The 25,083-nt window shown below is 34.6% G+C and overlaps 1 protein-coding gene across 1 annotated transcript; it reads right to left on the bottom strand.

Annotated features, from left to right (window-relative positions):
* On the bottom strand, positions 1-25,083 carry LOC109069658 (phospholipid phosphatase 2-like). The gene is made up of 6 exons (XM_019086290.2): positions 24,752-25,083; positions 6,388-6,539; positions 4,506-4,768; positions 3,148-3,205; positions 2,496-2,672; positions 1-1,521 (listed from the first exon to the last, which is right to left on the bottom strand). Exons 1-6 carry the CDS (start codon positions 24,813-24,815, stop codon positions 1,375-1,377), a joined length of 861 nt encoding a protein of 286 aa, XP_018941835.2. The 5' UTR covers positions 24,816-25,083; the 3' UTR covers positions 1-1,374.

Genomic DNA, 25,083 nt, shown 5'->3' with positions numbered 1-25,083 from the left:
CATCTTATAGAAAAGAAACAGTTTATTATTTAATGAATAAACAGCTAATCTACAACATGTTTTATACTAAGCGATACTTTTGGATTGAACTATTTTTAGAGTTTACACCGAAAAAAAATGCCGTTTTATAAGAGGAGTCACTGACTTTTTGCGACAGGTGGGATACAGATTTCGGCATTTCTCATTCAATCCTATGGTATCCATAAATGATGACTGAGTGTCGAACAACTGACTGAAAGTCAATGACGTCACGGCTGTAATGTGATTGGTTAAGGCATTGATATGTATATGTAGATGCCTCATTAGTGACTGTTACTATGGGCTGCTAAACATAAGCCGTCCTCCATATTCGAAGGGTTGATTATTATAGTGAATGACATCAAGTTGACCATTAAAGATGTGCTTGACGCAGTTGAATGGGGCATCTACATATACATATCTATGGGTTAAGGCACACGTGAACCAAGTTGACCGTTATGCTTTCTCCAGTAGTAAGTAATACAGACCCTCTCATCTCCCTATAGTAAAACAATCTCTGGGTGAACTAATCATTTCTGTTTCCTGCGTCGAACCTATTGGATCTTGTGCATTGTGCATCCCTCACTCAGACAACTCGTCGTTCCCGAGTCATATTAAAGATTTGTTTGTTCAAGAACGACCCATCACTATCACGTTCACTTGGTTAAAACGCAGTGATAATATTCATAGATAAACAGCTGTTTAACGTATTAAATCTGATAGTTAAACATTTCCTGATCCTTATTGTTAGATAGGACGTTTAGTAAGAGTAATTTCCATGAAACATACCGATATATATGTGCCTCGGTTAGCTAGTGGTTTTCATAAAATTGCATCGTTATGAGAGCGAGCGACGCGACAAAGAAATCACGAGTTGTCATGTTAGTCTTTAGCAAATTAAACATAAAAAAATGTATATTTTATTAAAATGATTCATGCATGAAAAAGTTCACTTTCTTTCTCATGCCGAAAGAGTCGCTTCCAACAGCAGAAGTATGGCTAGTCAGTAAATGTCAAGCGGTGGTTTTGAGGTTGTCATGGAAACAACCAGTTCCCCTTGGAGAAGTTCGTCTTTGTGCTCTGATACAATAAAGTCCCTCATGGTTCATTATATGTCAGGCGATCTGTGCACTTGGCGTGTATGAGCGTGCATACTGTGAGACAAAATCCGGTCTGTAAAGAAGTTTAAAATCTAATATTCAGTGTTAGTTCATGCATTCACTCGCTCTCTCTCTGTGTGAAATGGGAGCATTATCCTGTGGAAGAGAGCGCAGTCAGGGCCGGTGTACAGTGTGTGTGGCTGTCTGTATGAGACATGGTGCAGCATCCAGTGCTCTCACAGGTCAAAGGTCAGGCTCAGACAGGCCTGCTGTAGGAGTAATGGTTTCTGTCCGTGTCTACGATCTGAAGGCTGGGCTTGCGTTCGCTGTCTTCGTTTTCAGCATTTTCAACATCCTGGCAGCGAGGAGGGCGCTCTTTAAAGAAGTCCGAGATGTATCGCACCTGTGACAGAGAGGAGAAAGTCCTAATGCAGCTTGCAGATTTGTAGAATAATGAAATAATAATAAAAATAATATTTTAAATATATATTATGTTTTATTAATATATATTATTTATTAAACAATATTTTATTATATTTATTTAACCTTTGACCAGGTAAAAAAAACATATATAAATATATAAATAATACTTTATTTTATTCTTATAATTTTTAAATAAATATATTATTATAGATTTATTATTATAGATTATATTTTTATCATTATATATTTATTAAATAAAATATTATATTTATTCAACCATTAATCAGGAATATATATATATATATATATATATATATATATATATATACACACACAAAATATATTATGAAGTACATCTAAAAGTACATTGTCATTATGTTATATTTCCTTTATTTAAGTATATTTTACTTATATTTTATACATATATATACACACACACGCACACACACACACACACTTTGTTTTACTTTCTCTGTTAATTTTATTTATTTACTTATTTATAATATTATTCATAATTTATTTATAATTTATTATAATTTATTTTTTTAACCTCTCTTGTAGTTTCCAAGACAGGCAGCACAAGTAGTTTCATAAAAATAAGACCAGTTTTGGTTTACCAAAAACCAAATAATTTTAAATTAAATTGATTTTGAATATTATTAATATAACCAAAGGGCATGTTTCCAGTATATTTAGGATCATTATGATTTTTACATTGTGATTGTATATTTTTAAAAACATTTAAAAAAAAAAAAGGTGTTTAATTTCCAGATTCCTGGTGAAGGACTATAATAAATATTACACGAATAACATAAAATAAAGACCTGTTTTTTATTCCTATCACTGCTAAAAAAAAAAATCCCAATGTTTCTAAAACAGGATTTATTTTCTTTATATTCGAACTATAATCGTTTTACAATTTGTTCTTCATTTCGTGAGATTCAGTGCACTCACCGTGAGGACTGCGACCAGCGCCCCTTGCAGGAGACCCACGACCACATCGCTCCAGTGGTGCTTGTAGTCAGACACACGTGTGTATCCCACATAAATGGCAAAGGCCACCAGGAAGAACTGAATTGTGGGTCTGAGGAGGCGGGCCCACTTGGATGCCATACGTGCCTGGACATACAGCTACACAGAAAAAACAAGGAAGGGTTACACAATAATTACACAATACTGTAAAAGAGGATATGGGAAGAAAATGGAAAAATCAATGCAAGCCATTGCAATTCCTTAAAAGTTACGGGAAAGCACCTTTTGCTATTATGACTTGACAACTACAGACACGTCTGAACATGAGTGAAAACTATTAATCCTCCCTCATGTCCCTCCAAACCTGTATGCCCGTTTCTTGTTTGAAACACTTAACGAGAATTTTCAAAAAAGCAATCCTGCTGTGAAGAGAAAAAGTCATGCAGGTTTGAAACATGAGGGTGAGTAAATGAAAACATAGTGTACTGTTCCTTTAAGCACCGTATACTGTATTGATTTAAAGCTGGAGACATTGGGAATGTTTGCGGTCATAGTTGCTGTTGCTCTGAGAGCTCTCCTTTAACTGTCTGTGTCAGCATGATTGCAGGAGAAGAAGACACCTGTGACAACTCACCGCCAGAAACAACATGCAGTACATCCCGAAGGAGGAGTGACCGGAGTAGAACGACAGCCTGGCACAACACAATCCACGGAGGAAGGGCGGATCGGACAGATACAAGACAACGATACAAGGAGAAGGGAAAAGGAATCATTTAGAATGACACATTTATGGGCACTGTTTCATCGGTGCTACAAATGTATCGCATATTCATAACAGCCTTGACCTTCAAGTGCCTTTTGGTATGATGTGCGATGATGTGAATTTTTACTGATCGGTTTGGTAATAATATTAAACCTAAACCAACAAACCTTTAAGGGGTAGTTCACCCAAAAAGGAAAAATTCTGTCATTAATTACTCACCCTCAGTTCATCAGTTCACCCCAAGTTCATCTTTGGAACACAAATTAATATAAAAAATATTGTTATTTTATATTACATTTTTGGGTGAACTATCTCTTTAAACCTACTCTTAATAATCAGTTTAGTGATATGTGTAAAAATCTTTAACAATAACATTTTTGATCTTCAAAAGTTTGATCTTTGATCTTCATCTCTCAGAGATGTCACTTTTCTCATTTATATAATAACCAAATATTAACATTATTATGACAGCAATATTGATAACAGCAATTCTTGGTCAAAAGTGTTATGTATTATTTCATATATTTATAATACTAATAATAATTATTATTATTGACTGATTATTATATTTATTATAGTATTTATAAATATTTTAATTTAGGTTTTTTATATTTTCAGCTTTTATTTTCTTCATTTAAGCACACGTCTCAATAATTTTGTTATATGCTGTTGTCATTTATCCTCTTTTTCATCTAATATTTATATTTTATTTTATTTCAGCTTTATATCAATTACCAAAAACATTTTTGAAATAGTTTTAGTTAACAATAACAACACTGCGTGGAATGAAGAAATTCTAAAAATGTTTAAAAAGTAGAATAATTAAGCAAATAGACAAAAAACATGTACTCTTTAAAAGGAAAAGGATTACTACAATAATAATAATAATAATAACAATACATTTAAAATCATAATAAAAAAAAAAAAATAATCACCTAATTGACAAATCGGCATTAAAGCACTCAAATATTTCCTTACAGAAAAAAAGAACTACATACTTTCTAGTGCATGTACAATCAAATCTATTATTATTTCAGGTCTCTTGAGGACACAAGGCATTTAAGAACTCGAATGAGACCTTTGACTGCAAAGGTCAAAGCCTTAGAAAGCACAAATGTACTGGTCAAACAGGAAGTGAAACAACAGGTGACATATAAACAAATACAGGAAGTGAGGTTAGCAGTTTACGACCTCTTTCACCGGACCCTTCCTATGCCCTGCTTCTGTACCTGGATTCGGTCACGTTGCGAGGGTTTCCCGTGCAGTTGATCTCCAGAATGTAGCCCACACACACTTCTGGAGCACACACCGCCATGAAGTTGGGCCGTAAGCGTCCGATGGTGTACTTGGCCATATCGGTCAGAGACTGGCTCACACACGCACCGAACAGAAATGTCCCCACCACTTTATAGAGCGCCGCAGCGTACTGGTTAAAGACCAAATAGGCATCCAAACGTTTGGTGTAGACCAGGTAGGCCTCTCCAGAAATGATCTGCAAGTGAGAAAACAGCACCATTTTTAGGTTTAAGGTAAAACACTTCTTTATTAGCATATATATGGTTCCATGAAAAAAAAACATTAATATTCATGGATGAAAACTCAATTCCATCCCACAAAAGGTTCTTCACACTAACAAAAATAAAATCTTTCAAGAATTTATTTATCTAGTTACAACAACAAACATCCAATCAATCTATTACACAAAAGGTTCTTTATTTTGTTAATTGGAAAAAGGTTCTTTAGATTATTAAAATGTTCTTCACACTAAGAAAAAATGGTTCTTTTAAGAAGTGATCACTGAAAGGTTCTTTGGGGAAAAATTGCAATAGCCCATACATTTTTTATGTATTTCTTATGCACCTACAGTATGTGTTATGTAACACACTTTTGAATTACCATTGTGCATCAGATGTGTTACATAAAGATTCATTCTTAGTAATGAGAGTAAATGAAAGTCAGTGTCTGTGTGATGTAGATGACTCATGTTTTGAATTGTATTCTCACTGATGAATCATGTTGAACTAATCACAATGTTCTTTCAGAAAATGTGGACACAATACCAAACCAACCTGCATGTTTTCGCAACCAAATTACGCCATAGAAAACTCATTTCAGAATCACAGCAACTGGTTGGTTCTCAAAAGTAGTTCAACATCAAATCCTTCTATGAATGATGCTCCTTTAATGAATAGTTCACACAAAAAAATGTGATTTATGTGGTTATAGATTCACCCTCATGTTTGGTACATAAAGGTAAAAATGTGGTCACTTTGAACTGTCACAGTCAACAAAAGTAGCTCCTATTGAATTGTGCACTACATTCAAACTAATTCATACGATAGCTTTGTGTGAGGAATAAACAGACGATTAAGTTGTTTTTTTGGAAGAAAATCTTCCTCTTCAGTGAACCAATAACATGAGTCAGTGAGTTGAACTCACGAAACAATTCGATTCTTTTGGTCTTCTAGATTACATTTAAGGAGCTTCACAGTCACTATCCATTTTTTTTTCAACATAGGATCCAATCTGCGACAAATGCATCAAGAGCTTTTAACTTCAAACCGTTTCTTCTGGCCATAATACCATAATCTATAATATTGATTTTTCCAGAAATATGCACAGATCAATCATCATTTACAAGTGAAAAAAATCCCTAAAAACCCCTAAAAAAAAATTTGGTTGAATTTTGATGTGAGAGAACAACAGGAAATTGACTTTTTCACTGGAGGAAGCATTATTATGAATTATGGACTTCTATTTTGGACAGAAGCAAAGGTTTGAAGTTCTTAATGATGGATTTGTTTCTTAAAATCATACAGCCTTTCACTTCTCAAGCTGTTAACTGTTGGATTGGAATGGTGTGGATTACTTGTGGATTATTGTGATGTTTTTATCAGCTGTTTGGACTCTCATTCTGACGGCACCCATTCACTGCAGAGCATCTATTGGTGAGCAAGTGATGGAATGCTACATTTCTCTAAATCTGATGAAGAAACAAACTCATCTACATCTTGGACGGCCTGAGGGTGAGGACATTTTCAGCCAATTTTCATTTCTGGGTGAACTATTCCTTTAAGGGTTTGCTCAGCTGATTGAATGGTGGAGACTCACGATAATGATGGAGCAGGAGATGGTAACAGCTGCCATCATTTTGTGAGAGATGGTGTCTGGTCTGTAGGGGTAACGGATGGTCTCATCATCGCAGTAAACGCCACGCTGGTACGGCCGGAACATGATGGTCATTATGATGAACGGCATCGCCACTGAAACACAAAAAACAGCGTTATTATTGGCCTCGATTGCTGGCTTGGTAACACGCATCAAAACAAATCATCTAGTGCATGTCTTTTGTTGAACAAAAAGAAAAATGCTTTTATAATAGGAAACAGATAACATGCAAGTTCATCAGTATTTCTGTGAAAAAAAAAGAAAATAAAATCAAACACAACAAATCTGCAACACAACAAAAGGAAATCAACACCAAAACAAAAAACAGACTAATCATAAATTTTAAACACGACGCTGGATAATCCGGACACAGGAAGTCAGTAGGAATTATCGGCAGGGTCACGGCACCAGATGTCATTTCAACGGATGTCCACAACAGTATCTTGTAACCAGGAAAACATTGATTTATGGCTCCAACATGTGTAACTCCACTATCTTTTCTATCTGAAGTCATGAGAACCAGGAGAGGGAATATTTATAAACCCTAGCAGTGTTTCTCAAAGCCTGAATATTCCACACAGCACTTTTTCCCATCGAACAGAAAAGATGCCAATCAGATTTATCACGGACTATTGAGGGAAAATAACTCAGAGTAAAATATTTTTGCTTCATCTCAGAAGTTCATCAACATATTTTCTATTCCCAAAGCCATGGTAACTTTCCCAGGATCAGGACCTTGGAGTCCAGTCATTTATTATATTACTTGGATCCACACACAAGCACTGAAGCAAATGTACTTAACCAAATGACAGATTGAAAGCATGAGTCAGAGTAAGTTTAAAGATGTGCTCAAAAAGGCTCCAAAATATGGACCTTAAAAGTATTTGGACACTTAAGACACTTAAGAAATGTGTGAATGTCATTGCATCAGATGCATCAAACCAAATGGCTTATATGTTAAAGAGATAAAACGTGCACATGTTTCAAGCAAACCATTTCAAAAAACAATATTTTAAAATGTTATATTACAGGCAATTGTGCTATAGATTTATGCAGCAAAATTTTAAAGGTAATTCAAAGTGCTTTAAATAAGCTTAACAAAGAGAATGAGAGAGAAAAAACGTAAACAAAAAAATTCATTTAAAAATATAAAATGAATAGGAAAATCGCATTATAAATAAAAAACAAATATAAACAATTAAAAAAAGTAAAAAGAAAAAGTAAAATAAAGAACATTCAATGGATTAAAAAAACAAAGCTATTGATAAAAGAAATTCAACTGAAAAAATGTTTAATTAAAATGCTTTTAAATTTAAATAAAAAAATACAAATACTACAACATTTTTTGAGTACAAGCTCTATGATCATTTTTTTGCAAATATCACTTACTTTGATATTTTATCTAATACAACAAAATTCACATTCAGAAATGTTTAAGTACTTTCATGACTACTATATGTTTGTGTCAGAGAGCACACTCTTGGTTTTATAAAAAAATATCTTTTCTCTTATATATAAAAAAATAATTATAAAAAGATAATATCCCCTATAAACAAACCTCTCTCCTCTTGAACACAAAAAAATAATATATTTTGAAGAATGTGGGTAACCTATTAGTTGATGGTCCCCATTGACTTCCATAGTATTATTACTATTATTTTTTTTTAGGTGTGAACTATCCCTTTCAGAAGGATCATCTGTGAACCAAGAATCAATTTCAAATCAACAAAAAACCCAAAATTATATCCAAAAAAAAAAAAATCCCCATTTTTAGATCAAACAAGCATATAATAAGAAAAAAAACCTGGCCTAGCAATCAAAGCATTGTTTTCAAACACAAAAAACACAAGCTTTTTCTTGCACAAAAGGAAATGTCCATAAACCCAGACGGGGCTGTAAAAAGAAAAAAAACCTGGCCTACATTCATAACACTGACAATGGCACCAGCAGACACACACATGTTCACAATGACTTTGACTGTAAAGCTGTCTTTTAACGGATGCGAGATGACAATGAGCTTTGGGGGTCGTCTGTTGAGAACTCATAAAACTTTAATTAGAACCTTACTGTGTCAGTGAAGGCAGAGTCATCAGTTACCATAAACCAAAAACATACATTAACTGCCTTAATTAATCAGCTGCCATGTGAGTTCATCATCACTGCTCCGGGTGTGTGTTCACAGTGTGTGTGTGTGTGTTCACTGCTGTGTGTGTGCACTTTGGATGCGATAAATGCGAGAAACTGATATGGGCAGAGCACTAATTGTCCAGTATGGGTCCACCATACTTGGTCACATGTCTCACGTCACTTTCACTTTTTTTCACTTTCACGTGGGGTGACATGAAGACTGCCAGTCCAAAAGGAGTTTTTTTTGTTTTTTTTTTTTTTCTTAAAGAAGTATCTTATGCTCACCAAGGCTGCATTTATTTGATCACAAATACATTAAAAACAGTGATATTGTTTTACAGTTTTAAATAAGTGTTTTCTATTTGAATATATGTTAAAATGTAATTTATTCTTGTGAAGCAAAGCTGAATTTTCAGCATCATTACTCCAGTCTTCAGTGTCACATGATCTTCAGAAATCATTCTAATATGCTGATTTGCTGCTCAAGAAACATTTCTGATTATTATCAATGTTGAAAACAGTTGTGCTGCTTCATATTTCCGTGAAAACCATGATACATTTTTTTCAGAACTGTTTTCAAAACTGATCAAAAATATTTAAATAGTAAGAGTTATTTTAAATTGTAATATTTTTTTCCAGAATATTACTGTCCTTACTAAGTTTTTCATCAAATAAATGCAGCCTTGGTGAGCATAAGAGATTTATTTCAAAAACGTTAAAAAATCTTAATTATTCCAAAAGTTGACCGGTAGTGTAAATAAAGAAACTGCACAATTAACTACAAACAAAAAAAAAACAAAAAAGCTTAAAAGTAAAAACCTAAATAACACATAACACATGGTGAATTAGACTTCCAAGCTAGTATTATAGAGAACAACAAAAACACACTCACAATAAGAACACTCAAAAATCCTCCTAATTATATCACCACAATATTTTAGACCGCAGCCACAGTCTGACTCAGACTGATAACATTCAGCTGAGTTATGAAAGGTCTGAACCTCAAGTTTCAGTGATTGCTTTGAACAAGTTAAATGTTACTTCACACAAGACTCTCAAATCATGTGTGTGGAGGTAAAACTGTCCATTAGGAACACAACCGTCCACTACTACAGGATATTCAAAGCCTTAAAGATTCACAAAGGCAGGTAAACAGTCTTTATCAGATCTCTATCTGAATGTCAGGACTGTAAAAACAACCTTTAACCTCCTTCTCAAAGTATTTTCTCTCCCTTCCTTCTTTTCATTATCTGCCTTTTGCACATCTCCCTCTTCCTTCTTGTTTGAAGAGACCGTATCATTTGGTTTTACTCAGTTTAAAACAATCACGTCACCTACAGCAAAACCTCCCTCCATTATAACAAGTTCAAGATGAAGATAACTAGGATGAGGGAAACAGTCATTATTTTTCCAGTTCCTTTTGTTGAGCTGATAAAATGTGTTTAGGTCATGCAACTTATTTCCAAACCTTATGTACACATTATGTTAGCAGTTACTCACGTTAAGTGATCCAGACTATTTAGCAAATCTCAACTGCATGATTGTTTTTATTGTTGCATAATTTAAACTATAATATCACTGGTAACGAAAGGATTAAATGTGAACAAATTCACATTAAATACAGTCAAGTAATCTATAAAACTGAGTAAATAAACAAATGTTATGTTTTATATCATTTTTTTAATCAGTTTACTGAAAACGAACCATCCAAACAAAGTGATTTGCTTAAAAGAAACTTGTTTGCGTGCTTGCTTGAAAGGCTGTGTCCAAAACAAAATACAATTCAAAACAATCAAAAAATAAATGAATGAACCAGTTTTGCTTATATGAAACAACCAGTGTTTACTATTGTTAAAGGGTTATGTTAAGGTGTTTTTACAACAAATTATAAAAAGTTCTAATATAAAAAAACAAAAAAAACAACAGTATAACAAAAAGAAAAATAAAACAAAAACATAACAAGCACATAAAGATCATTCCACAGAAACACTGACGAGCTATCTAACAATGAAGGGTCTAAATGTCAGCATGGGAAAGAAAACAATTTCTTCAAGTAGGGTCAGTTCTTTCTTTTGCACCCTGATGGTTAATGTAACATGGACGAGCTGTCTTAGATCGGCATGTTCACTCTTACGGCTCGTGCTGAATACTGGTTTAACCTGAGGGATGTGAAACACTCAGAGAAGATCACTGATGCAGTTTAGAGAACTGAGATACGAGAGCTAAAGATTTCAAACTGAACACTTTAGAAATAAAGGGTGGGATTCGATGGAGAATTGCACTCAGATGGCAGAGTTCAAGTGTTTGGCTTTTAATAAGAGTGCATGTGCGGGAAATTTCCACTGGCAGAGGTGCAGCCAACTCAGAGGAGGAGGATCACAGCACGCTCAGACTGGACAAACTACTCGTCATTTCAACTAGAGCCAAACTACCCTCTAAAAGGCCATTAAAATAGTTGTTGAAGCTACTTAAAGAAGTTATCTACACTGAAGTGATTTAAAAGGGGCAATAACATTTTAGACTGCACAACTTATGTAAATAACAATCTGTATTTACGTGGTCTAAAAACAATGAGGATCTCAACTGAAGTGATGCTTAAACTGAGATCCTCATTGTTTTTAGGCCACCTAAATACAGACTGTGAACAAATATGTAAATGTGAACAAATTCACACTAAATACAGTCAAGTATATAACGGTGTAAATAAAGTATTTAACAAACAGAGTGTGTTAAAAAAACAGAACCTAAACAAATACATTCTGGGAACACTGCTGACTCAAATGTATTTTTTTCATATTTCATATTTTCTGGGATCTGTTTATGGAAAACTTGTTGCTCACAGTTGTAAGGCTGTGTCCAAAATACAGTTTTAAGTAAAACTAATAATAAAAATCATTTTGTACTGTAAAGTAAGTTAAAATAAAATAAAATACATAAAAAAAGAAAGAAATTAAGCTTATATATATATATATATATATATATATAATATATATATATAGAAGATATATATATATATATATATATATATATATATATATTCATAGTATATATAAAAATCATAACACTACAGTACTTCTTTTTTAGACCATCTATAATATCATAAAGTATGCAAATGGTTTATTAATATTCCACCACAACTCAACACCACTAAATAAAACAAACACCAATAACACCACAGTACATTTCTAACATTTCTATTTCTTTTCTACCACAGCTGCACAGGGCTAATGCATACACATATTATATACCAAGTAACACAACATACACATAAATCCATCATACAAAAAAAAAAATATATATATATATGGGGCATACACATATTATATTTGAAGGAACATACCAGCCACATGAGGCCATGATGGTAAACAAAACATCCAAGAGAACCAGAGCTCTTCAAAATGTCAACAAATGATGACATTCGGCTTACAGAAGTATCTTTGTGGCATCAGGAAATGTCTGTCTAGTAGAAGAAAGACAGGTTCCTGTCTCACCATCTGAACAGGTGTCCCACTTCATCTGTCCTTTTTGTATGTGTGTTTAATGTCACCTGAAACAAACATGCACCAGATGGGATCTTTTTATATTTTCTGGAATTTTCACCTAAACTACTTTGTGACAGAATTATGTTCCCGCTAAATACTGACACTTGTGTCCACACTTAAATCTCTGGGTTTAACAACAGGTCATAGTTATCAGATCAGCCAAAAATGACATTTTCAAGCTGTAGATGAGTTTGATTCTTCATGGGAAAAGTTTTGGAGAAATGTAGCATTGCATCACTTGCTCACCAATGGATTCCCTGCAGTGAATGGGTACCGTCAGAATGAGAGTTCAAACAGCTGATAGAAACATGACGAAATAAACTAAATCTTGGATGGCCTGAAGATGAGTACATTTTCAGTGAATGTTCATTTTTAGGTCAACTATTCCTTTAATATCATAAAGTCCTCATGCTGCATTAAAATACTGCCATCTGTTTAGGTAAATTAGAATGCAATGCATACTTTTATTGCATTATGATTGGCATTCTGATATGCATGCATGAAATCAAGGAATCCCATTCCTGCATAGAGTTTTGGTTCTTACAGTGATCATAATAAGGATGGTATGATGGAAATTTTGATCCACACATCACTCTTGGCTAAAACACATCCAGATGAAATGTAGCTTACACAAAACAAAACACACCTCACATGTCTTTTCAATCAGAACGTACTGCTATGATATGGGCATCTCAAGTCATTTACCGTAAGTGCATGATTCTGAACTCAGAACATACATCTGTTTTAACTGTACTCTTTCCACAGAGAGAAATAAAATATGTCCATTCAGATTACATGAAGATTGAACTTCAACAAGCAACACTCATTCAAGAACTATACGAAAGATTATGCAAGCACATCACTGCAGCATATCTCAAAAATAAAGGCCTAAACATACATTAACCATGAACCCTACAGTTCAAAAGTCTGGAATTGCTATGATTTTGATGTTTTTGAAATAAGTCTCAAAAATACAGTAAATACTTTGACAAATTATTACAATTTAAAATAAGTGTTTTCTATTTTAATATATTTTAAAATGTAATTTATTGCTGTGTTCAAAGCTGAATTTTCAGCATCATTACCCCAGTCTTCAGTGACACATGATCCTTCAGAAGTCCTTCTAATATGCTGCTCAAGAAACATTTCTCATGGTCGAAAACAGTCTTGATGCTTTGTGGAAACCAAGATATACATATTTTTCAGGATTCTTTGAGGAATAGAAAGTTCAAAAGAACAACATGTATTTGGAACAGAAATATTTTGTAACATTATGAATGTCCTTTTTGATCAATTTAATGCATATAAAAAAAAAATAATAATCATACTGACCTCAAACTTTTGATTGTTAGTGTTTGCATACTTGTGTAAATTGTTTGTTTCTGGCATAAAAATTGTTGCTTGTTATTTCTGCATGTCTTGTAATGAAATCCCTCCATCCAACTCCAGTCGGGGACTTTATCAAAATATTCTCAAACTGTCAGTAAATTAATCTAAATTTCACTCCGGCAAACAAAACAAACGGCCCGCCTCTGTAATCACAAGAGATAAGCTTGTTTCTTATTCACCGCAGTGGTTTGTCCCGAAGGTCAGGGACGCATTGAGTTCCTGTAATTCCTCCCCGGAGAGCAAAACTCACACACAGCTCGGCCTTATATTGGATCGACTGCATGGCAGGCATATTTTGAAGTTATTACAGTGCCGAGTGATCGGGAGCTACGCCAAAGGATCATTTGCCTTCGCGCTCGCATGGGTCCGAACTCACGGAATAAGAAGTGCTATTGTCACAATGTCCTCGTGTTTCAGCCAGGATGAAGAAACTGCCAAGAATTCACAATTGGACAGAGTTTGCTATCCTTGTGGCCTTTGACTCTGTTCTGCGTTTCCCATGGCCAGAGAAATTTGAAATTATACATGTTATTTGTCTTCCCAGGCTCAATAAAGCCAAAATACACATCATATCACAATAGTATCCGTGTTCAACGGCAGCCAAAGAGATTTTTTAAAAAGACAGCTGTTCAGGTCTCAAATTTAAGAGAATTTTGAAGGGAACTTGTTTTCTTTCACAAACGCTTGAAGAAAGTGGCTGCATTCAGCCAAAATGAAGGTTTTACAATGATGGAAAACTAGAGAGAAAGTGCTGCCACGCTGGAATGATAAAGAGATATGACAACATTTCAACAGCAATGCTGGCTGAGACAGAGATGATAAAAATCTTGCGGAAGATTGCAAAATATGATGAGCCATTACTGAAAAAAACCTTGTGCATCAGCTTCTAATTTGCTTAAACTAATTTATTGATCATTTGGAATGTCTTGGATTTAATAAACACTAGCTTTAATGAAGTTTTATTTTTTTCGAAAGAAATTAATGTTTTTATTCAGGAAGGATGCACTGATCAAATTAATCAAAAGGGACAGTAAAGACATTAAGAATGTTACACAACCTATTTCTAAATGCTGTTCTTTCAAACTTTTTATTCATTAATCAAACAATCCTGAAAATGGAAAAAGGATTATGGTTTTCATTAAAATACTGACAATAATCAGGAATGTTTCTTGAGCAGCAAATCAGCATATTAGAATGATTTCTGAAGGATCATGTGACACTGAAGACTGGAGTAATGATGCTGAAAATTTAGCTTTGCATCACAGGAATAAAATATTTTAAAATATATTCAAATAGAAAACACTTATTTTAAATTGTAATAATATATTACTATTCTGCTGATTTTACTGTAATTTTTTTATCAAATAAATGCAGCCTTGGTGAGCAGAAGAGACTTCTTTAAAAAATATTATTAAAAGAATTCACTATTAACTAGTTGCTTAATAGCATGCATATTATTAACATATTGGCTGTTAATTAGAACTGCATGACCATATTCTACATCCCTAATCCTACCCAATAACTAAACTAGTACCTTACTAACTATTAATAAGCAGAAATTAGGAGTTTATTGAGGCCAAAGTCATAGTTAATGGTTAGTTTTGTGACTGTGGTTTTCTAATGACGTGTTATTGTGTGATTGGATCAGTGTAACGTGTACAGCACTTTGGTATACTAAGGTTGTTTTAAAGTGCTTTATAAATAAATTGAACATTGAACATTGTTAATAGCAAGAATCGGACCTTAAAATAAAGTGTAACCAAAAAATTGTACCGACCTCAAAGTATTTGTCAGGTACTGTGTATTTATTACAGTAAATGTAAACATTTTAAATGCTTGCAAATAACCGTTTTAAAATTCCATTGTATTTCATGGCAACCTTGAAAAGGTCTAAAACCCTTGAGTTATGAGCTGGATGTGTGCTTGTGAAATCTCACTCTCTCTCTGAACTGGAATCAGTGTCATTTTCACACAAAACTGCAGACACACAGCCGCTGAGAGAAATTATTGTGCAGTCTCTGCATTATATCAAAACATGATGACAGAATTTACATCCACTGTTTCAATAGTTCACACATTTCTTAAAGAAAATATAAAAAATTATTAACTGCAAATCACTAAACACTACAAATACTTCAAATACAAAATATTCAAATATTTTAAGCCTAATGATTTAGTAAAGTAACAGCACAACTGCATGCTTTGAGAAATAAATCACACATATCAAATATTACCCAGGATTGACCATGATATTTGACTTCAATTGAAAAAACAAAAGACCTCCTTTTTCCAAGAAAGACATTGCAATATATGAAGAGACAGGGTCTAAAGGAATGCACAGACGAAGTCCGAGCAAATTACAGGAAAGAGAGAAAACAGAAAAAAACATAAGTCACTTCACACAGATTGATGAAAGCTGTTTCAAACATGCTGCTCTCCTCAACATCACAAGTCCTGAGATATCCTGACATATTATAAATGATGTCAAGTGTAAATTAATGCACCGGACAAGTGCAGGCTCTGAGAAAGCACAATTAAAGAACAATGACCTCACAACATTTAAGAGACAAGCAGAAAGAAGAGCTGAGGTCAACACTCATCATACACTATTATGAACTCTATGGTAGCTTTTCTGCTGGCTTTTGAATGCCAGTTTACTTTTGCATATTTCATTAGTAGTTAACCAAACAAAAAAGAAACCCACAAATTTACACTGAATACGTATCTAGATACCAGAAACCTAAGGGCAGACACTTCAGTTTTGGGTTTTAATCATGTGTGCATGCTTTGAATGTTCCCACTTTTGAGAAAGCACAAAAACCCCGAAGCACTTCTCAATGAACTTTAGAATCGGACATGCTGAGAGGGTCAATCTGTGTGACTTCCATCATGCTGACACACTGAGCAACTAACAGACACCCTACAGAGTCTCTGCACCAATCAGAGAGAAGGGTTTAAAAGGGGTCACTAAACAACAAACATCGTTCAGTGACACTGGATAAATATTAGCTGTTTTGCAGACGTTGTTGGTTAGCAAGAAGAAAATAAGCTGGATAGAAGACAGTTCAGCACAGTTTAGACAGGATGAAGCAAAACATTTAACTTCTGCTGTTTAAAAGAGAAAGGACTGAGTGAAAGATGATAACAGAGAGGAAGTCTTTCAGGATTACTGCATAAGAAACTGCATTCACAAAGAGTGAGCTGCATTTATTGCAAAGCTGAATTTTCAGCATCATGACTCCAGTCTTCAGTGTCACATGATCTTCAGAAATCATTCTAATAGGTTAATTTGCTGCTCAAGAAACATTTCTGATTAGTATCAATGTTGAAAACAGTTGTGCTGCTTCATATTTTTGTGGAAACCCAAACCCTTATATTTTTATGACTCTTTGATGAAAAGGAAACATTTATTCGAAATAGAAATCTTTAATAACATTAAAAATGTCTTTACTGTCACTTTTTATCAATTTAATGCATCCATGCTGCATAAAAGTAGTAATTTCTTTAAAATAATAATAAAAATAAAATAAGGTAAATTGAAAAAAAAGGGGAAAAGTTTGCACAGTTCTAAAAAAATATATATCTATCCAATTTATTCAGTTCTCACCTTGGGAGTGTTGAGCACCATGGCTCTTCATCATAACAAACATGACAAAAAGATAACCATTATACACCCCCAAAACCAAATGAATAAACAGCCCGACAGAAACCTCAGATCCACCTTAGAAACACTGCCGTTTGCCAAAAAAAAAGGTCCAATTTAAAACAAAGAGACACAAACAGTTTAATTTCACTACCTTTTAAAGTTCCACACATAACATTCTATCCTGGGTCTTTAGAAGACCATCAACATTCTGGTGCTTTAAAGAACCTAGAAACCAAAAATCTGATCAAAAGAACCTGTAATGAGACATCGAGAACATCTTTGAAACTGAAGTTCTGTGAAGAACCTTCAGAAGAACTGTATTCAATAGCACTGTTCCAAAATTTGAACTTGAACTTATCGCCTTGGCTATGATGTTTTTAAATTCTGCCTACACAGGGTGCTCACTAGGTTTTAGAAACGTTCCTTTCAGTTCTTGATCTACTCACGTGTGTGTGTGAGAGTGAGAGTGAGAGTGAAAGTGTGTGTGTGTGTGTGTGTGTGTGTGTGTGTGTGTGTGTGTGTGTGTGTGTGTGAGAGTGTGTGAGTAATACTCAGTGGTATGTGCTCACAGAACTTGGCGTTAAACCTGACACATCTAATCCACACAGGATAGGACAGACCCCCTCCCTCTTCCAATCCTCCTCTTTCTTTCCCTCTTAACTCAGCCTGTTCATTTCTTTATTTCTTTCTTTTTTCTTTCCCTCATCTCCAAATATCACCACCCACATCTCTCCTGCACTCTTCTGGTCCCTCGTTCCATCTGTCATGTGGTGTGTGGTTTTGTTTCATGCATTCTGAATGTTCAACAGAGTGAAGACAGACCTGATTATCAGATTCATTCACTCTACTAAACAAGACTTACACACACACACACACACACACACACACACACACACACACACACACACACACACACACACACACACAGGTTCTTTAACCTCTTTAACATGGATTCTATATTACTCATTCAAATATGTACTTCTGTGATGTCAGCTGATCTGGCTGGTCTGGTTGGCCAGTTTTTAATATTGTTTTTGCCATTTGTTAGCCTGAGAAACAAGTTGTCTAACTAGCTAAACATCAACTTGGTCAGGCTAGGAAACCGGGTAATACTTGTAAACCAGCTTAAGCTAGTTTAATCAGTTCTTTTAGCAGGGAGTTTGTTTTGCATCTTGAGATCACACACCCCTTTGCTATGAACTGTTCACATTGTTAGCAAGTACACATCTAAATAAATTCTTCATCTTCAAATTTACTTTTACTTAACTTTTAATAGACGCTTTAATCAATAAATATGCATTATGGAGCATTCATCAAAAGTGACAGTAAAAACAATATATATTTATATATAATATAATATTTCAAAAGATTGCAATTTCAAATAAATGCTGTTCTTTTGAACTTTCATCAAAGAATCCTGACAAAAATTAACTGATTAAGGTTTACACAAAAATATGAAGCAGCACAACAGTTTTCAACACTGATAATAATCAGAAATGGTTCTTCAACTTCAAATCAGCATATTAGAATGATTTCTGAAGGCTCAATTGACACTGAAGACTGGAGTAATAATGCTGAAAATTCAGCTTTGATCACATGAATAAATTACATTTTAGAAATATTTAAATATGAAACATTTATTTTAAATTCTATTAATATTTAACAAAATTAATGTTTTACTGTATTTTTAATCAAATAAACGCAGCCTTGTTGAGCATAAGAGCAAAATATATATTTTGTTTTACCAACCTCAAACTTTTGAGCTTGGAGGCCTTGTATTTTTCATGTAATCAGAACTGACTATTTACTTCCTTAACACCTGTTCCTGGTCTTACTGTGTACGATTCGTTAGTGTAAAGAAAAAATGTTTGCAAAAAGCATGCATGGATCCACACTTCAAAAATATGGACATAACACACCATCTGAGCACCTTTGACAAGCTATTTTTAACATACTATACTATAATGCAGGAATCTTAATTCTGCATACTTAATATAATATATAAATAGTGCAAAATTTGGAATGGAGCCACTGAGCTGCGTGACACAAAATAACAGAAGCATTCCAGTATGTACTATTATTTTATCATTTGTCAGTTATTTTTGCCCACAAACACTGTAATTGCTTGAACATTTAAATGAGGAAATAAGGGCATCTGTGAACAATATGAACCGATCTGCAGACTTGCACAGATGTAGGGAGGGGAAATTGAAGCAAAGTGAAGGAAGGAAAGCATCTGATAAGAATTAAAGACGGAGCCTCTAATCGCAAAGCACAACAGCTTCTCTGAAAATCAGAGGATTTTGGTTAAATCAGTTTGGCATGTTTTATGATGTTATCTGGCCGGGCCGTCCCAAACTAGTTCAGAGAGAAGAGAACAAAACACTCCAAATCAAATGTTAGGAGCTTGTCCTTACTGCTCAGCCTCATGTGTATAAAATAAAACTAAATATTTGATTCAGTATGCTGATGACAACTTGTACTGGACCATCACAAACAAACCTTTCTCACAGATATATTTACAGGGTGTATCGGAGGCAAACAGAAGAGGAATGCAAACCTTCTCAGGTCCGGATCATGTCTGAACATATTTTTAAGTATTAAAGGGACCAGAATTGAAAATTTAGTCATTATTTATTCTCATGTCATTCCAAAATTCTAAATGACCTTCTTTCTTCAGCAGAACAAGATATTTCAAAGGAAAGTCACCCAGATTTGGAAGAACATGAGGGTAGATTTTCTTCTAATCAAACTCTATAGTCCAGATAGTTTGAGGAAATCCTGTAATTAGCATTTTTTAAGAAGGCTTGGATGTTTGCGAATTCTATACATACTTCAAGTAGATGGAGCATTTCCAATAAGTCAGAGGGAATCATGGGACATGAGAAACAGAGAGGCAAGAGCAGAGACTCAACCTCTGCATCCAGTGAAGGACTTTACGAGCCAAACACAAAAACTGCTGATGCATCAAAGGAAAGAGGACATCAAGTCATAGAGAGGAAGCTTCAGAGTCATGAATCCCTGCACAACTCTCTTAAAAATAAAGCTTGTTTATTGGCATCTATGGTTTTATGAAGAACCTTTAACATCCATAGAATCTTTCCATTCCACAAAAGGTTCTTTATATAGTGGGGGGAAAGGTATCATGTGTTTTTAAGAACTATTCACTGAAAGGTTCTTTGGGGAACCAAAAATGGTTCTTCTATTACATCGCAGTGAAAATCCCCTTTATTTTTAAGAGTGAAGCTTTAATGGAACATTCAGGATTTGAAATCTGATATTTTGTCTTCCAGTTTCAGTATGAAGAGCTTTGAAATGTTTCTACATCCACTGATGTGTGTGTAGAGGTTCTGATGGGTGTGGACGTCTGAGGATTTACTCAAATGTCACAAACAATGCAAACTGCCAATCCAACCGCTGCAGATTTTCCACTACCAAATCCCACAAAGGCCTACCAATGAGCCGTGAACTAGCATAGAAAGGCTGGTCTAGCAGAGATAAACCATATTCATGGAATATTAGCACCTGAGCTGGGCTACAAATCAATTTTGCAGCCAAAAATGAACAATATCCTTCTGATCTGAAGGGAGAAAGCTCCACATACATCTCCCATTTCAGCAATTTAATAGTCCAGCCCCAAATATCTAGACTTGACTGAGATCTATAGATGCATGATTTGGGGATTTAGGGATTTAGATAAAAAAAAAAAAAATCTTGTTTTAATATTTTATGTAATAATAATGATTATTATTATTATAAGTAATAATAAAATAAGAAATATTACTATTACTATTTCACTGTAAAAACAATACTTTTATTTTAATTATTTAAGATTTTTTTTTTTTTGTAAAATTACTGTAAAAAAATTTTTTTTTGTAAAATTATTGTACATTTTTTTTTTTTTTTTTTGTAAAATTACAATACCAATATTATCGCTGTCGTAATTTATTAATTTTCAAATGCTAAAGATTTTATTTTGGTGGAAAGCTGTACGGTTTAGAAGTACTTCTTATTTTCAATTTGGAACAATAGTTTTATGTCCATCTGAGACACTGAAAACACTGGATCACAAGCTGCTCGGGTGTAAAAACACACCGTGCTTCGCTTCACTCTAAAACAAGCAGCACATTTATTGATTTAATTAAATCTCACTAAGCCATATCACAATTTTATTTCTATTATTAAACTGCACACTAATTCTACCCCTCTGCCCCATTGGCCAGTCTGGATAACCAGACACATGCACAAATATTTGCAGTGGTCTGGACAGACGTGCAAATGGGGATCAGCACTTCTCCGGTGTTGACAGCAGAGAATAGTGTGAAACTCTCCCGAAGCTGAACTTGCACAAACCTGATTCTACAGCAAGCCTTGACACGCAGAGTCGCATCACATTTACAGACGCAAACGGCACAGCAACAATGCACAGACAAACACAAGCATGGGATTCATTGCTTTGGCCCACTTTGTTTGAGTTTGTCTTTCCTGTCAGTGCACGCTGACGTCTTCCCACTGAAAGGCACAGGTGGGCTTTACCTGTAGGCCACACCCACACTGCCAGGAAATATCCTGCACTCGGTCAATCTCTGCGCTCTATATAGAAATTTGCCTTGTTTACAGTTGTTTTAAGGTAATAGTTCACCCAAAATATTTAATTTTGTTGTTATTTAATCAAATAAAAGAAATACATAAATAAATAAAAATAAAGACCAAAACTACAGCAGCATGGTTCTGGAAGAAAGAAAGAAAGAAAAAAAAAAAAAAATCATTTTCTCTGCATGGGAATAAATTTTGAACAATAACTTACCATTAAAGACATACCTTCTGTGAGCTACAAGGTTGTTAAGCGATGGTAAATGCTTTTGTTGAAGCCGTTGGTCCACATTATTTCAACAGGTTTTTTCCTGCAACAGAGAATTATGAGGCAGCCGCATCCGTTTAATTTTGTGCCGCTGTTATTATGTCACTCATATTACGCGTTCATAACCCGCCCTGTCTCTTCTGAAGACAAGGTTCCATTAAACTTCCTCATACTGTTCTGTCCACAACAAAACCAGAGAAACGTTTCTACATGAAGCTAATAAACAAACAATTACTATAGTATATGGTTTGTATGATTTTCAAGAAATGTGGGGTATTTTCATAACAATAAAGCATGTTTACTTGAGGAATATTAATCAGGCATAACAATTAGCTTAGTATAAAAGAGCCCCTTTTAGCTGTCATGTTGTATTTAATTTAATGTTTAACAGGTTTGTTTTTTGTAAAATTTATCAGCTTTTTATAAACATGTTCTTTAATCATCTAATTATTAGAACACCTAAAATACATTGCATGTAAAAAGCGAGTTGAACGGTGGGTACAAAGTGTGCATATGATCAGGACGGTACCACCTCCGCCTCATTTCGAGCCAGGAACTGTTCAACTTATTTAAAAAATATTCATGTGCAAATAAATCTCCACCAATCAGAGTACCACAATGAGAAAAATCACATTCAAATAAATCATTAGTTCCAGAAATCTTAGTCTCGCTACGCTCTCAACTACTTAAATATTTTCATATATATGCACATTTTGCAATAAACATAAAATATCTTGTTACCGTCAGCAGCTTGGTTAAAACATTCTTCAAAATATCTTCTTTTGTGTTCTACAGAAGAAAAACCTTGTACGGGTTTGGAACAGCTTCATTTTTGGGTGAACTATCCCTTTAAATCAATAGTTATATGTAATTTGCGTGCTGCATTGTAGTTCTTTCCTTCATTAAAGCCATAGTCTTGTACCTTTGTCTGATTTTCAAGTTTTCTGCTTCAAGTCAAAGTTTGCAATGTTGTGATTCACCTTGTAGCTGGTTAGTTTGTTTCTTATAACTCTTTAACAAAGACTTGTATTAAATCCCAGTTGAAAAGGATGGCAAAAAATACTTCCAGAACCAAGGTCGCTGAAAAGTGGACAGACACTGTTGCACTCTGTATAAAAACAGTTCACACAATTCAAACACAAGTCTTTTGAAGCATTTTGTTTGCTCTGTGTGAGGAACAGACTGAAAACCGTTTGCCAGTTAAACCTATCATAGGGATTCTTGCGAACACAACTGTCCACAATATTGTGCATTAGTTATTCTTTTTTGTCATATTCGAACGCAAATGATTACAGAATCGCCATTTTGACGTGAACTATTGCTTTAACTGAACAGATCCCAACACACCAATCCTGGCACTGATATCATGATTTGGAGACTCATCGGTCCTCATCTGTCAGAGTTTGCTGCATCAGCAGCTGTTAAAGAACATTTCTCGGATGTAAATCTGACTCACGCTAAAGTGAACCAAGTGAGACTGATTTACAAATGTTCTTCACTCTGAGTCATCTGGACAGACCACACAGATGAACTGGAGCATACTGTATGAGCTGCAGTATGTAGAAGGCATTGTTAACTTCAGCCTTAATCATGCATTGATGGAGACACTCCTAAAGTTCACCATTGTTACTGTAATGATTTATGCTTCAGAGGATACAGCTGTGTGCATCAGATAATGCCTGCATGCCATTCAATTCACCGGTGTAACATTACATGTGTTATTATGTGCTGCCTCATAATAGCTTGTGGGGAAATATAAAGCAGAATCTTCAAATCAAAGATATACCAGCATAGGCATTTGAAAGGAAGAAGTGTGAAAAAGTTAGGAGAACGTTTTAAAATTATGATTGCTCCAAGTAAACTAATCATTATGGAAATAAAGAGTGCCAGTTCTTTTGTAAGACTGACTGATTTCCAAAAAAGCACTGCATGTGTGAACAAGCTCTGAACTTATGAAAAGCACCATGGTGTAATGATTTTTAAATGATTTTATCAGAAGGTAAAATTATTGATTGATGAGACAGTGCAATACCAAGACTCTAGTTTTGATGTAAACGGAATGATTCTGCTGTATTTCTAGGTTACTAAACAAGTAAACAAACCAGAGACATTGATCATGTCACTCCTGTTCCTCAAACTGATTTTCTTGCTTCCACTGAAGCTCAAGATGCTCTTTGGAGCAACTGAAATCATGATCATCATGCCATAAATAATTTGCAATGAAAATGCAAGTATAAAGTTAGAAAATAATGTAAAATACATGCATTTTCAAAAGTGACCTCAGACTTTTGGACTCCACTGTATACCATGGTACTGAATGTTTTGTTTTTTTAATGCACACACAGTATTATTCAGGATGCAACCCATCATATAAATTAGTGAGAGAGACACAATATTCAGAATAAATTTAAATGTCAGATCCACATGTTTCTGTAATTTATTTTTTTGTTGCTCTGGGACGAAATACATAGTTGTCACTTATGATACACTTGGGAGAAATGTTACACTAGACATATAAATGTAACACTTCAGGCAATATGTTGCTCAGTATTTACCTCATACAGTATATACACCAGTCACTAAGGGTAAATTAGAGAGAGACTTTTACATAGGCCTACACACACACACACACACACACACACACACACACACACACACACACACACACACAGGTGGATTTCACAAACATCTGCTCAGATCATGTAAGACAGAAATGCAGATGTAAGAAAAGATCAGACTTACCCACGAGCACACACACGATATCCATCAGCACCATAAACAGCTTGTTCTTCTTGAGGTCTGACATGACTGTGATCTGCTCGGCTCTTCTGGGGTTGACTGAAACTCAAGTGACTCCTGTGATAGTCGGTGCGCGTGTTCTTCCGGGTGTCCTGTCACCTGAGTTTAAGGTGCGTTGATGATGTAACGCGTCCGCTCTCGTGCTGTTTAATTTCACGGACGCGAGTGAACTAAACGCGTGAGGAGTGTGAAGACTGAACCACTAACAGTTTGAAGTGACTTTACTCGCCCAGGTACACGCCCACCGCTGACGTCATCCGTGTTCTATCTCGCGC

This window comes from Cyprinus carpio, chromosome A2, assembly GCF_018340385.1.
Source record: "Cyprinus carpio isolate SPL01 chromosome A2, ASM1834038v1, whole genome shotgun sequence".
In the NCBI taxonomy this organism is placed as follows: Eukaryota; Metazoa; Chordata; class Actinopteri; order Cypriniformes; family Cyprinidae; genus Cyprinus; species Cyprinus carpio.
This window is presented reverse-complemented; position numbering and strand designations above follow the sequence as displayed.

Coding starts and splice junctions, on each gene's coding strand:
- LOC109069658 (XM_019086290.2), bottom strand. CDS start 24,815: ATGTCAGACCTCAAGAAGAACAAGCTGTTTATGGTGCTGATGGATATC. Junction 4,769..6,387: donor TCTCCTGCTCCATCATTATC/GTGAGTCTCCAC, acceptor TCTCACTTGCAG/ATCATTTCTGGAGAGGCCTA. Junction 1,522..2,495: donor CGCTGGTCGCAGTCCTCACG/GTGAGTGCACTG, acceptor TCTCTGTCACAG/GTGCGATACATCTCGGACTT.